This window comes from Nelumbo nucifera, chromosome 2 (genome assembly GCF_055504915.1).
Source record: "Nelumbo nucifera cultivar China Antique chromosome 2, China Antique-T2T, whole genome shotgun sequence".
Lineage (NCBI taxonomy): Eukaryota > Viridiplantae > Streptophyta > Magnoliopsida > Proteales > Nelumbonaceae > Nelumbo > Nelumbo nucifera.
The window spans coordinates 65,627,736-65,643,889 of record NC_142650.1 but is presented as its reverse complement, the minus strand read 5'-3'; the positions used below and the strand labels follow the sequence as shown (position 1 = coordinate 65,643,889).

The window sequence follows — 16,154 nt, the reverse complement described above, 5'->3', positions numbered from 1 at the left end:
GTTCAGTTCAGTTTTCGATTTGAACCGTAAAGTGAACACCCCTAGCTAGTCAAAATAACATATTTAAATTCAAGTGATTTGAAAAAAATAATTGATTTTCAAGTACCAAAAAAATAATGCACAAAAACAACCCAGCAATGATAATAATGACTAAATTCACTATGAATTTATAATCCAACTTTAGCATTATAATCATTATTTGAACAGTAATCAATCAAAGCTACTAAGCTAGCAAGTGAACATAACCAAAATGACTTAGCAGCACCACCTAACAATTGAGCATGAAAAAATAACACAAATGGAAAATGTAAGTTCAAATATCTTTTCAATCATTCTCTAATTTAAACTCCTCTTCATTATCAAAAAAAACTTAAACCCCTCTTCTTGTTTTCTTGTTTGATCTATGAATTTAATAGCAATGTTCCTTCCATCTGAAAGCATTCCTTATAGACTAGTCCAAAACGACAATGTCAAAACAGAAATAGTAGTCTTCCCAAAGCTATTTAAAAGTGAAGAGTCGAACCACTATCTCAGTTGCAAGTTATAGGGTTGTATAATCACCTTTCTCTTCATTTAAACTACTATACATCCAAAACAAATTAACCAAAAAAAAGCATAAAAGAGAAACCAAAAGTGAGTGCAAGTTAAATAAATTTGGAATTTTAGACAAAATAAAAAAAAAATAATAAACTAACTACTTTGTTGAGTGAACTCTTATTTTGGATTCTAAATTGATTGTGTATCCAAAGAAAACAAAAAAGCATTCAAATGCTATAACATACTATACCCATATTTAGGTTCAAATTTGGAGGATTTTTATAAATATGATCACATTTTTATTAAAAATGGGGAGATACATCCATTCAGGTTATCAATTAAGTTTATCCTTGAAGGAGAAACTTTGAACTTATCATGATGATTTGATTCCATTTAATATCATGAAAACAATCCAGAGTAATGTGAGAGTTGTTCAGCCACATTGATATTTGATAAAAAAAAAATAACCAATATACCTTAATAGGGTAACCATTACGTGGAGAATTTGGATGTCCACATATTCATCTTTTTAGGGCACTTGTCTCTCTTGTATATAAGTGTAAGATAGAAACCTGTGAATTTGCTAAATTGGTTGTTAACCCATTCAAAATTGTATTATTGATAGGGGTAGATTTGTAAATAAAAACCAGAGTGTTCTACCAAGAGAATTGATCATTTTCTCATTTTTAAAATTTTTAAATAATGGGGTATATGTTAATTTGGCTGTTTTGTATTATTAATAGGGGTAAATTTGGAAATAAAAATCAGGGTGTTCAACGAAGAGCCATTGGTCATTCTCATTTTTAATAATGGGTAATATATATATGTTAGTTTGGCAAGTCAGCATGTCTCTCTTTTTAATAATGGGTAATATATATATATATAGAGAGAGAGAGAGAGAATTTCAGTAAATAATAAGTATTATTGTTATTTATTGTAAATTAAAATATTTTAAAACATATCAAATATATTAAAAGGGGGCCCACTACTTGGTCTAATGGTAAAATCGCCAACGGTTAGGACTGATCCAATCTAGCCCTCTCAAGAGGCCAAGACACTAGATAAATGGGACCAACATTGGGTAATGGCCTTTATATCAGATCTATTAGAATTTCTAAGATACATATCATATGTAAATTACTAAAATAATTATTCTATCTTAACATTTTATTCTCTAAACTACTAAGATTAAAAAAAAAAAAAAATTTAACATAAATCTGGAATAATGGATTTGATAAATCATCCAATCCATATATAAACATTATTTATCTGCATTACATATAACCCCCAAGTTAATTAAATCATATATTATTTTAAATTTTTAATAACTTGCATAAAAGTTGAAGATCGTCTAGAAATTATGGGTGCAACTTGGGGCAGGGGGGCAACCTAAGCCCAGACTAACCCAACTTGAAATTTACATGGGTTGGGCTTAGATTTTTGGTCCTCAGACCTAAGACTTCAAGCTTTTCTATTTTTCAGGTTAGGCCCAGTCTTATACATACATGTATAATTTTAAAACGAATTCATTGACCAACTCAACCCAGCCCACCCAACTTGCACCCCTGCTAGCTAGTAGTGAACAATCATACCTCAAATTACAAAGAAGCAGATTAGGGTCTTGCTAATGGTTTGTGATATGACATTTTTTTCTCCTGTATTTAATAAGGTGTGAATAAACAGTAATATTTGAAAACACAACTAATGGTGTCAATGGTGCTAATTCATCATTAGCATCATATTTAAACCTTATCCCAACTATATGAGGTTGGCCACATGAACCATGTCTTATCATTCCATTTTGTTTGATGTCATAGCCATTAAAGATAATCATTATTAGGCTAAATTTGAAATCCAAATGGTTTATAATTAATGAGGCATGCATAAAAAAAAAAGTGGGATATAATGAATTGAATTTTACAATTAATGAACATTCAAATTTGAATTTTATACTTGCATTTAAATTTGAAATTCAAAGTGCATGGTTTACATTAGATAATACAGACTAACACAAGCTGATATGAACCCATTTATCATGCAGTACCGACCAATACAAATGACTTGGACCATTTTCACCCATGGCACGTGTTAGGCCTCTAGGATACTGATGCCAAACACCCTGTATTGTATAATATATCATATCGATGCCTTGAAACTTGTTGATAATCACAAGGAGTGGGAATCTACTCGTAACAAGACGCTCCTAACATAATCCCAACATGCCACGCATCCCATCTATATGTATATATTAAATCTGGGCATGGCAAGTCAGTATGTCTCTCTTTTCAGAAAATTTACTTATTTATTTTCTCCTTTTTGTATTTTTTTATTTTCTTTTATTTTAAAAATATAAAAAATAACCATTGCCTATCTTGATGGAACAAAAAATAAAGTTGTAGATGAATTATGCCAGCGATGGCTTGGTTTCTAATCCCGTTATTATTATCTCTGTAAGAAAAGAGATGATTAACATAAAAAAAAAATAAGGTTGTACACAATTAAGTAGGCACATAATTATGAGAGAGTGAATGAGAGAGATATATTATATTATTAAAGAGATAGAATGGGTGGAGAGAGAGAGGGAGAGATGGGGGAAAGAATGGTAATACAACTAGGGGTGTAAACGGATCTAATTCGAATTGAATCAAGCAATCTGAATTTGAACCTAATTAAAAAATTCAATTTCCGACAGATATTAAAAATTAATGCTCAAATACGAATTCAATTAAATATTCGAATATTCGATTCGATTTGAATTCAACCGATTAATTATTTTAGGTAAATGAAAAATATTTATTTATATAAAATATAAATATATAAATTACTTATGTAATTTAAATATTATATATATATATATATTATATACAATATTTAAATATATCTTATATTATATAAGAATTAAATGCCATATCCGAATTTGACCAATTATGATATTCAAATTATTTGAATTTGATTCAATTATGTTGAATCTCGAATTCAAAATCAGATTTTTGAATACGGTTCACACCCTTAAATACAACATACTAAAATGAAATATTCATAAATCAAATAATCTATACAGGTTGAGGTTAAACAATAAAACATAAAACAACATAAATAAAAATATTATTCTAAAAAATTATTAATTTGAAATCCACTAAACTTCCACTTAAAAATAATAACTATCAATAAAACTTAGTAAAAATTAAAACACATTTATCTTATAATAATTAGTAAAAATTAAGATATTTGGTTTTCTTAAAATGTTAATTAAAAACATTTTAGTTCCACTTAAAAACCAAACTTAATAAACACTAATAAAAATAAGAAACATAAATACAAAAAAAATATTAATTGGTAGCTTTAATAATATATTAAAATCCACTAAACATAATAAACATGGGTTTGATATATTGCACGTGTCCTCTTGTTGTATCATGTTTTCTTTATTCTTTTTATTTTATTAAATGACTTTGTATTAATGTATTCTAAAGTAAACAAATAACATTATTAAAATTAATAATTTTTATGAGTCAGGACCTTTAATGTGCATAATGCACATACAACATTAGAGACCTATATAAAGTAAAAGTAGTAAGAGACCTATACAACATAAGAGACCTATATAAAGTATTTTAAAGTAAACAAATAACATTATTAAAATTAATAATTTTTATGAGTCGGGACCTTTAATGTGCATAGTGCACATACAACATAAGAGACCTATATAAAACATAAAACCTGTTAAAATGTCAAAAAGATAAATAAAAATTTAAAATCCATTTAAATTCCTTTTAAGAAAACTTGGGTTCGACTTGGACCAGCTCAACTTCAATTTAAATATCTTAGGTCTCCTTGTAGTTGTTGTGACTCAATTTTGAATTACCTTATAGCATGGGCAAGGCTTGTATATGTAACATGTACCATGGTTTTTAAAATCGACTCGGAGACTGAACTGGTCAGGGGTCTAGTTACCAGATCGAACGGTTTGACCGTTCGAACCAAACGCTCGGACCATTCTAACAAAAAAATTAAAAAAAAAATAAAAAACAGTCAAAACCATTCGAACTGAGTATGTCAATCTTTAGTTCAAGCTATTGGCTTGGAAAGATTATGCTTGACCATATAACCAATTAGGGCTCAAGCCTTTGGTCCAATATCTTGGGTTAGGCTCAAAACCCAGACTTTTTTTTCTGTGTCGGACTCAAAACTAGCCTCTAAGTAGTTTTTTTTGTGTCGAACTCAAAGCTAGCCTCTAAGTAGCTCTAGCGCCGACTAAAACCCAATTTGACCTTAGCCTGACCCAACTATACACATGCAACTTTTTAGTGATAGACTGATAGCTCAAATTAATCTTATCATTTATACAAAAATTCCTATTTAGAGCTTTAAATTAGTGATAATAAGTAGGTTCATGCAAACTCATCTCAGGCTTGGACCCAATCTGAGAATGTCAATTTTTAATAGGCTAGGCTTGGGTTGGATAGATTCGGCTTGACCTCAGGCCTTAAAAGGATGTGCCTAATTCACCTGCTTGCCATGGGAAAATGTTCCCCTATTCTAGGGATGTTCGTGATTCGGTTAACCGAACCATGGCCCTTTTTTGTAAACTGAACCGGTGGTATCAGTTTTTTCATTTCACCAAACCGAAACCGAATCGGTACCACTAGTTAACCAGTCCATTGGTTTCGATTTTTGACCGGTTCGGTTCTTTGGTTTTTCAGTTTTTTATATTTATAATATATATTCTATAAATATATGTATAATATTATATTATAAATATTTTAAAAATATATAATATATATAATATATTTATAAATAGATCATTATAAATATAATATAAATATATATTTATATATTAAATGAATATATATTTATATATAATACATAGAAAATATGTGACATATTAAAAATATATAAAATATACATATAAATATATATACCGGTCGGTTCGATTAACCATCAGTTTTTTTGTTGGTTAACCAAAAACCAAAACAGTCCTTCGGTTTTTCAAAAATTCCAAACGTAAATTGAACTGACCAATTTGGTTAATCGCATTTTGTGGTCCGATTTTCTCAGGTCGATTCGGTTTTTCAGTTTTTTACGGACACCCCTACCTAATTCACAGGGGGACTGTAGGAGGTTGTGGCAATTCTTTGGTTAAGGCCTTAAAGGTTTCTGCTTGTGTCTTTCTTTTGGTTTGGGTGCGGGTACTGCTTAGCCATTGCTTTTTTGCTTGGGCTGGTTGATTGGTGGGCTTTGGTTTTCTTGGACACCATTGAGTGGGCTTTTGTGTTGGGTGCTCCTCTTCCGACAGCCTTTCAATGACTCGCTGAGTGCTGACAGCTGATTTGAGCTCTCCGGAAATTTCACCAAACATAGATAGGCTCTTCACGTGAAATTGACGCCCTCGGAAAGCCGGCAGCTCCCTCCCACCTAGTTAACCCATAAGCAATATAAACATGGAAATTGGAAAGCCCAAAAATATGGCTTTGAAACTACTTTTAGTGGCTTCTTTAGATTTAGCCCTCCCAAACGCGGACCCTAAACCAACTATTTCTAATCACTCTTACCAATTTACCATTATTCCCCATTAATTCCCTCCTTTGAGTTCCTTTATGTTCCATGAGTCAATATGTCAATTTGAGAGCTGAGATGACTACCATTAAATGGACGGCCAGGATTTAGCCAGTCAAAATATCCACATAATTGATCAAAATTAAATGGTCGGCCAGGATTATAAGCAAATTATCCAGAAAATATAAATAAACAAAACTTTTATTTTGATTAAAAAACCTCCAACCCATACAGAACGCCGGCGTGCTTCTCCGGCCCATCTTTGCGGAAATATATCTCTCTCATCTTTTGGAACGCATGCCACGTCAGTAAGCTATCGGACCCGGCCTGATGGCACTTCCCAACCGCCCGGTCCACTGCGAGCGTCTTGGCTACCCGGTCCAACCCACCGTACAAACTCTGACAAAACTTCATCAGATGCTTCACATCATAAATCCTAGTCCCGAATAATACCCTCAAAACCCTCAAAAATTCCCCGATCTCGTCCGGCAATCTCTGGCTGGTAAGGATCTTCACTAAGTAACCAAAATCGTACGCACTATGAAACGTTACCCAACTCACCGAGTCGTTACAGACGAGTCCCGATGACATCATCAACTCGGCGAAGCTGTTCGAGTCGATTCCCTTCGCCTTGTTCTTCTCGAAATCAATCCCCTGTTGCCTCAACAACTCAATCGAATCCGGGGCATACGCATCGCGGGAGACATCAAAATCGCGAAAGTTGAATTCCCAGATATACCGGTTGCCGGTTCCCAGATCCGGAAGGTTGCCGTCGGCGTCGGAGAAGGTGAGGCCGACTTGGATGAGCTTCAAGTAATCAACGTTGGATTTGAGGACGAGGTAATGCTCAGACGGCTTGTGGTGGTAGAACTTGCCGCTGTTGTCGGTCGGATAGAAGACGATGCCGGGGAATTCTGTGTCCATGGAAATGTAGGGGTACTGATCGATGACATCTTGGATCAACTCGAATTCGGATTCGAGATTATCAGACCATACTTCTCGGATGACGATCGGCTTCAGATTTGAATCGGAGTCGACGGAAAACATGATCGTCGATGATTCTGATTGATCTTTAATCCTTCTGACTATTAAATCTTCTTCATCGAACTCGGAGTGAGTTGGGAAATTGGAAATATTGTAGGGCTTCTGTGACGGGGGAAGGAGGGAGAGAGGCGGTGGTTATATAAAGGAAGTAGGGGAAGTTTGGTCTTGCGTGGGGCCCAAGCTTCGCTTTGACTCATAAATAAATGGCAGTAACTGAAGCCCTTGGCAGCTTGGCGAGTTGGCGTTTGGCTCCGCGAATTTGAAAATCAATTAAATATTTAATTAATTTTCTTGCTGATTTTGAAGTGATTTGGGTACATTTCGAGGTAATGGACTTGGCTCCTACGTGTTGGACGACGTGGATCCGATCAAAGCTATTTAGTTTAGGGGTTCAGATTTGAGAGTTTAAATTTTAGGGTTTAGGATTTAAAGTGTAGGATTAAGGTTTAAATGTTTAGGATTTAGGGGGCCTTCTTTTTTTGGATTTTGAGAGGGGAAAGTAGGTCAATGGGATTTTGGTAACCATGTTCTTTTTTCAGATTAATGTGGGGATAAAGGTTATTTTCCTAGGTATCATTTACTTGGGTAAATAACTTTCCCACTTGGGAAAAAAGTTTTTAACACTTGAATGGGACAAAAATGCCCCTTTTCATTATAGATTTATATGGATAAAATTGTCATTTCCTTGTTTTACTTGGAAAATAAAAGTACATAGGTAAATACACTTACCTAGGTAAGTGTTTCCTAGGAAAATGGATGGATAGATGTCATTACCAAACCCGACTACCAGAGATAAAAAAGTTAGGGAAATTTTCAATATAGCATCTTAAACTTTGGGGGTAGTGTCAAGTTAGTACCCGAACATCAAAACATGTCACTGCAATACCCAAACTTTGGAAAACTGTCACTTTAGGCCATGTTTGGTTCAATTCTCATTCTTTATCATTCTTATCCAAGATGAAAGTCCAAAATGGACAAGAATGGATAAAAGTAGGCAAAATGAGAAAACATTGCTATGAATCAAACACTTTTTTCCTAAAAATGAATTCTTTTCAGATTGACAAGTGTCATGTGTAAAAGTACTTTTGTAGAAGTGCTTTCATAAAAATACTTTGATAAAAGTACTTTCAACAAAGTACTTTCCTAATTTTTTTTTGTAAAAGTACTTTTATAAAAGTACTTCTGTAAAAGTACTTTTGTGAAAGTGTTTATAAAAGTACTTTCATTGTAGTATGCTAGCAAACATTTATAGCAGTAGTTTTATAGGCATATTTTCCTCAAAGAATGAAAATGAACAAGATGGGGCATGATTATTTTTCATGCCACAAAGTAGCGGCAAGCTACCTCAATTTTTGTGCTATGGGCTGATTTTTCATTCTAAAAAGAATGTGCCCATGGCAAGAATTTTATAACCAAATACTCTAATGTTATTTATTCTTGTTCATTCTTGCCCAAAATGAACAAGAATTGAAAGAATGAAACCTAGAGTAGTGAACCAAACATGGCCTTAATCTAAAACTATTAACGGACGTTAAATGACATGAAATGACATAAATGCCCTTGGACGTCATCTAATTTTCTTTATAATGTTCTTTGTGAAAATGACACAAATGACACGTTTTGGAGCTGAAGGTTTGGTAATTTATCTCAATGAGGACGGGAGCAAAGGTGTAGGGCCTGTAAGCAAAGGCAGTGTCTCCAATGGCCTGAAAAACCCTCCACATTTTCTCAGTTGCAGTGACATCCAATCCAACTTCGACCCCTCTTAAACTAGTCCTTACATTATGGTTTCTCTCTACAAAACGAAACCCATCCAAGAAAAATGAATCATCCTTTTTGGGTATCTATCCATCCAAGTATATGTTGTTTCAAAGTTTTATGAATCAATTACTGAAAACCTACAACTTTAGCTGCAGAGAGACCAATTCCTTTAAAGGAATAAGAAAATGACATAATAGCTGCTATGATGGATAGCCAAAACAGCTTGTGAAAATTGGGTATTTGAGACAGCATTATCTGAATGCATGCAAAGATGATCATGAAGGGATAGTGGTCGCTCTTGTGGAAGCAGTTGGACATTTGAACTGCTCTAATTGAGAAAAGCAATATGAAATTAAAACCAGACATTATCTACAAACAATTAAAGCCAAAATTGAATGAAAAGAAGTTAAAAGAACGACATTTAAAGCTTAGAGGGCATCGGATTAAATTACTTATGCCATGCTGATAGATGCAGTGACGCTGTATCCAATGGTAGCCCCCTATAAAGCTACCATATTGAGCTAATCCACAGAGCTGAATCATTAATCCTCATGAGAAAAAAAGGGGAAATCAGATATCCAATTAAAATTCCAGACATTCAAGAGAGACCAATTTGTTCTATCATTTAATTTCTCTAAAAAATCCCACCAAGAACAGACTGGTTTCATGAACCTTTTCTTTTTTCTTTTTACCTAGATTGGTGAAACCTATGTTGGCTTTCACTGCATCCATGTATGTGTAGTTTCTCTTGCCTGTAACAGGGTCAGGAGACTTGAAACAGTCAGGCAAGTAGAACAGATGTGAACCATGACAGTGAAGAGTATGAGAGCAGCAAGTCCGATTATCCAACCCAACTAAGCTACAATCCAAGCTAGGGAGAGAACTCCAGATCGAATAACAGTAGTAAACATGTGAGCACTTGCAGTCAACAATGTCCTTCGTATCAAAACGAATCACAACAAGTAAATATATTTAATTAATTTTTCAATAAGAATCTCATAATTGTTTTAACAATTGGGAACAATTACCTGATGGTAGAGTGGCCATAGGCCCTTATTTAATCCTTAACATGTTGGAATATCCAATGGCCATGTGACAAGCCACATGTTGATGGAAGATGATTATTTTATGGTTATCTCCATGCAACATTCTCACACACAATCATTCATTTTAAATAATTACCTATTTATTTATTTTCTATAAAAACAAATTTATTTGATTGTTTATTTGAAAACATTTTTATGCATGGAGATACCAATATTGTTGGATTATTTGGATCCATATTCCAACTCTTATTGGGTCAATGGATATCCATTTGACCCAGTGTAGACTGGATGACCAAGTGGTTAGATCCTTGGTCAACATGAGACACTTGTCTCAAATCTGATGGAGCATGAATTTTACTGTTGAGGAACACTTATCTCAATTGGTTAGTCTGGTAACTGTTTGTTCCTAATAATAGGGAACTTAACGTTGGAGAAGCAACTATATAAGGGATCACTCCCAAGTGCTTCTCACACATGGCATAACTTCTTTACTGAGAAGGGAAAATATCCTCTCAGCTTTGGCTCTAATTAGATTAAGCAGTTCTCTCTTACACTTTCTTCGAGAGGTTGGTGTCTCGGATCCTATACTGCGCAACTGCTATTATTCTCTCTTTGCATGCAGGTTTGATACATAAAGATCTCAGCCATTCGCCTCTGCATGTACTTGGAGCATCAATGGTATCAGAGCGCAGCACCGACTATTATAGTGTTTAAAGTATAGTCGCGCCACACCGGATCTTACCTCATCATTTAAGATTCAGAGAAGGAGAGGAGAGAGAAAACAAACCCACTTTGAGGGTTTCCTCTCATCTCTACATCCCTGCCTCTCTTCTCGTCTCTCCCATCTGCGCACCCTTCACTGCGAGAAAGAGAACTGGTACGAGGGTTTCGTCTGGTTTCCGCTGCGAAACCCTGTTCGACTGCCCATCTCTGAACAAACGACGGCTCCAACAACTCCGAGACAACAAAATCCAGTTCAAAGTTTTTTTTCTCACCTCTAGTCCAACTATTGGCTTCTAACGACAGCGGCTTCACTCCTACGCTACTGCAACCTCGAAAGCATCACTGGTAGTTCAAGTTTTCTCAGATACATAAACGAATCTGCTGTTCGAGGAACTGCAGAAACTTTAGTCATCTCCATAGCTACTCAGATCTGAAGTGAGACAAGAAACCCTAAATAAATTTAGGGCTTTTTACTATTTTTGTTCACTACAAAACAAATCTGGTTAGATAAGGCAGATTCGACCAGTGAGGCGAACCCAAGCATCTTAAATCGGGTATAGAGTTTTATATACTTGCTTTTTTCGCCCATTTCAATTTTTGTTCGTTCGTTTTTTTTTTTTTTGCAATCGTTGATTCATACATCTTATTAATCATTTGTTGTCATTTTTTTTTAGGATACATTTTTTCAAACCACTTAGAAGCATCATTGCCGAATACCAAAGCTGCTTCTGAATTAAAAAGAGCAGTGAGAACTGGACAAATTAAATCAGCTGGATAACTTAGCTGCCAATTAGTATTTTTTGCGTAAACAGCTAAGTACTCCATTTGCATTTACTTTATTTATTTATTTTTGGCCTCCGAAATTGAATGACAGTCTCGTAAAATACAGCCAACTGATATTGCACTTGCTTTATTTATTTCTGGAATACTATTGCTATTTTGAATCATGTCTGCTACTGCATTATCCCAAGAACTCAGTAAAACTAAGAAACTGAATGGCACCAATTTTGCTCTCTGGAAACGTAGGATTAGAATGATACTTGATGAAGAAAATGTTGATTATATTTTAGATAAATCTATTCCTGCTAAACCTGCTGATGATGATTCCTTGACTGTAATTCGTGAATATCAAAAATGGGAAAAGGATAATAGGAAGGCAAGAAATTGTTTGTTAACTTTTATGGAGCCTGACATTGAAGTTGTGTTTGAAGAATACAATAATGCTAAAGATATGTTTGAAGCAATTAAAGAAACATATGGAAAAATAACTAAAACCTATGTTCAATTGTTAATTGAAAAATATTATGGTTGTGAAATGAGATAAGAGGATTTTGTAGTAGATCATGTTAGTAAAATGAATGTGATTGCCAAAGAGTTGGCAGCCACTGGGAACCCTATTCCTGAGAAAATTCAGGTCTCCACCATTCTTAATAGCCTCCCATCTTCTTGGAATTCTGTAGTAACAACTTTAAACCTATCTGGAAGAGAAGTTAGCATAAAAAACTTACCTACCTTATTAGGATTAGAGGCTGAGAGGAAGAGGAAGAAATCCCAACCTTCATCCTTAATGGTTACTCCCAAACCAATTGAAACTTCCTAAATGGCTGAAAAGCCTAAGGGCAAATTTTCAAAAATAATAATGGAAAGAAATTTAACAAGAAATTTAAATTCTCAAAATGATTCAAGAAGACTAAGGGTAAACATTGTTTTAATTGTGGAAAACAAGGCTATACAAGATACAATTGCCCTGAATGAAAGAAGAATAAATCAAATAATGAAAAAGGAAAAACTGAAAAGAAAGACATAGTCTGTGTAGTCTCTGAATCCTACTTTACTGATTCTGTTTTTTCTGATTGGTGCATAGATTCTGGCTCCTTTAAGCATATTTGCAAAACTAAAGAGATGTTCCTGAAATTGAAAGAAATGAAGACAGGATAACACATAATTTTTATGGGAAACAACACCTACACTGATGTACTTGGAACCGGAAAAGTGAAGATCCCCATAAATGAGAACACAAATTTAGTCCTTAATGATGTATTGTATGCACCTAGTTTTAGGAGAAATTTGTTGTCTGTACCTCTGTTAGATGAGAAGGTTTTTGATGTACATTTCAAGGGAGGAAAAGTGACCATAGAAAAGCATGGTAGAGTTTTAATGTTTGGGAATAAGTCTGATGGATTGTATCGTTTGACTATCAATAAAGTTGATGCTCTTTCTAGTTATGATTGTGCTTATCATGTGAATAAAAATGCATACATATGGAACATGAGACTTTGTCACATAAACAAAGATAAAATGATGAGAATGAGCACTAATGGCTTAGTTCCCAAAATAGAAATGAATTTCAATTATTGTGAACCATGCCTTAGTGGAAAAATGACTAGGCTCCCTTTTAAGAAAGGAAAGAAATCAGAGGAATTATTGACTATAATACACTCTGATGTTTGTGACCCTTTGAACGTAAAAACACATAGGGGTATGGAATATTTTGTAACTTTTATAGATGATTTCTCCAGATTTGGTTTTGTGTATCTAATTAAAAGAAAATCAAAAGTCTTAGAGAAATTTAAAGAATATAAAACACTTGTAGAAAACCAATTGGGTAAAAAAATAAAAACCCTTAGGAGTGATAGAGGTGGAGAATACATCTCAAACCTATTTAGTGACTTTTGTACACAAAATGGAATCATACGCCAATTAACCATGTCCTTCACGCTACAACAAAATGGAGTGGTTGAATGGAGAAATAGGACTTTGTTGGATATGGTGAGATCAATGTTATGTCACTCAAGTCTAGGAACACACTTTTGGAAAAAAGCCTTAGGTACTGTTGTGTATATCCTAAATAAGGTTCCAACTAAAATTAATAGCTTAACGCCCCATGAAATGTGGACTGGTAGAAAACCAGACCTGACTGACATCAAAATTTGGGGGGCTAGTGCCTATGTAAGAGTGCCAAATCAGCAAAGAAGCAAGTTAGATAACAAGAGTCTAAGGTGTACCTTTATAGGGTATAGTGATAATAACAAAGGATATAGGTTTGTTAATCATAAATCTGATGGAACAGTTGAATTAATAGAAAACAGGGATGCTATTTTTCTAGAAGATCAAATTGAGGATAATAAACATTTACCTATCTTATTTGAATTAAATAAAGAAATTATAGTAGCTGAGACTACACCTGATAGACAAGTTTCACCTAATAATGACACCTTAGGTATAATTCAAAGAGAAAGTATCCCTTCATCAAGATTAAAATATTATTATACCTACTTGAATGAAGAGTCTCTTGATGATCCAATTGACTTTGAATATGCTATTGATGCACCTGATAAAGAAAAGTGGTGTGAACCTATACAAGAAGAATTAGACTCGATAAATAAAATTCAGGTTTGGGAATTAGTTGATTTACCCAAGAATATGAAACATATAGGGTGTAAATGGGTATTAAAGAGAAAACTCAATGCTGATGGGTCTATAAAAAAATATAAGGCAAGATTAGTAGCAAAATGGTACACCCAAGTAGAAGGGATTGATTATGAGGAGACTTACTCTCCAATTGCCAAGTTTACCTCTATTAGAATCCTAATGTCCTTAGTTGCCTTTTTGGACTTAGAGTTGTGCCAATTAGATGTCAAAACTACTTTTCTTAATGGAAAGCTGAATGAAGAAATATACATGACTCAACCCAAAGGTTATGTAATAGAGGGACAAGAAAATAAAGTGTATAAATTAAAGAAATCATTATATGGTTTAAAACTGTCCTCTAGGATGTGGTACCATACCTTTTATGAAGCAATCTCTAAACTTGGATTTATACCTAATCAGTTTGATCATTGTGTTTACTCTTTGAATAGTGGGAGCAGTTTTGTTGTTCTTTCATTATATGTAGATGATATTCTTATTACTGAAAATGATGTGTCTATGATTAATGAAACCAAAGATTGGTTAAAAATCAACTTTGAAATGAAAGACATGGGTGATGCAAATTATGTACTTGGAATTAAAATAGAAAGAGATAGGAACACTAAAACCTTAACTCTTTCACAAGAGCATTACTTGGAAAAAATCTAAGGAAATTCAATATAAAAGATTGTAATGGAGTTGAAACTCCAATTTGTAGAAGAACCAAATTAAGTAGAGATATGGCTCCCACTAATGATGAAGAAATAGAGAAAATGAAGTATAGACCCTATGCTCAAGCTATTGGTAGCTTGATGTATGCCAGGCTTTTCACAAGACCAGATATCTCATATGCAGTAGGTCTTGTTAGTAGATACCAAAGTAACCCAGGTAAAATACATTGGAAGACTATTGAAAGAATATTTAGATATTTGCACTTAACAAAACACTTCAAATTAACCTATCATGCAAACGATTTAGAGTTACTGGGTTATTGTGATGTAGATTTTGCAGGTGACCCAGATGATAGAAAATCTATAACCGGGTACTTATTCCTCTTAGGAGGAGGTGTTGTTTCATGGACAAGCAAGAAACAAAGCTGTATAGCTAAATTCACCATGGAAGCTGAGTTTATCTCTTGTAGCTCCACAACATCTGAAGCTGTTTGGATTAGGAGATTCTTAGAAGAACTCTAAATTCCTAATGTGCCAATAGGAGCTGTAAAGATCTTCAATGACAACCAAGATTCCATTAAAACAATTAAAAATGGTGAGATCGGCCCTAAAGGAAAACAAGTAGATCTCCATTACCGGTATTTATATGATGTCTACCAACGGAATGAGATCCTGGTAGAATATGTGCCTACAAAAGATATGATTGCTGACCCCTTGACTAAACCCATTGCAATTACAGATTATGTAAGGCACGCTAAAGCAATGTTGTTGGTTGGCACTTATTCATCTCGGGCCTGACTGGCCAAGTGGGAGATGATGGTAGAGTGGCCATAGGTCCTCGTTTAATCCTCAACATGTTGGAATATCCAATGGCCATGTGACAAGCCACATGTTGATGGAAGATGATTATTTTATGGTTATCTCCATGCAATGCTCTCACACACAATCATTCATTTTAAATAATTACCTATTTATTTATTTTCTATAAAAACAAATTTATTTGATTGTTTATTTGAATGCATGGATATACCAATATTGTTGGATTATTTGGATCCATATTCCATCTCTTATTGGGATGGATATCCATTTGACCCAGTGTAGACTGGATGACCAAGTGGCTAGATCCTTGGTCAACATGAGACACTTGTCTCAAATCTGATGGAGCATTAATTTTACTATTGATGAACACTTATCTCAATTGGTTATTCTGGTTATTGTATGTTCCTAATAACAGGGAAATTAACGTTGGAGAAGCAACTATATAAGGGATCACTCCCAAGTGCTTCTCACACACGACATAAGTTCTTTACTGAGAAGGAAAAATATCCTCTCAGCTTCGGCTCTAATTAGATTAAGCAATTCTCTCTTACACTTTCTTCGAGAGGTTGGTGTCTTGGATCCTATACTG

At 34.1% G+C, this 16,154-nt stretch overlaps 1 protein-coding gene and 2 pseudogenes across 2 annotated transcripts; 2 read left to right on the top strand and 1 right to left on the bottom strand.

Annotated features, from left to right (window-relative positions):
* Positions 1-6,278: 6,278 nt before the first annotated feature.
* Positions 6,279-7,263, bottom strand: LOC104601354 (putative CCR4-associated factor 1 homolog 9 pseudogene; annotated as a pseudogene). Its single transcript, XR_016082074.1, has one exon. The product of XR_016082074.1 is annotated as a putative CCR4-associated factor 1 homolog 9 pseudogene (transcript).
* Positions 7,264-11,613: 4,350 nt separating this feature from the next.
* Positions 11,614-11,991, top strand: LOC109114947 (uncharacterized). The gene has a single exon (XM_019198432.2). It carries the CDS (start codon positions 11,614-11,616, stop codon positions 11,989-11,991), a length of 378 nt encoding a protein of 125 aa, XP_019053977.2.
* Positions 11,992-14,815: 2,824 nt separating this feature from the next.
* Positions 14,816-15,268, top strand: LOC148802290 (secreted RxLR effector protein 161 pseudogene; annotated as a pseudogene).
* Positions 15,269-16,154: the final 886 nt, after the last annotated feature.

What these genes read in the sequence shown, in the direction of transcription:
- LOC109114947 (XM_019198432.2), top strand. Translation starts at nt 11,614, where the DNA reads ATGTCTGCTACTGCATTATCCCAAGAACTCAGTAAAACTAAGAAACTG.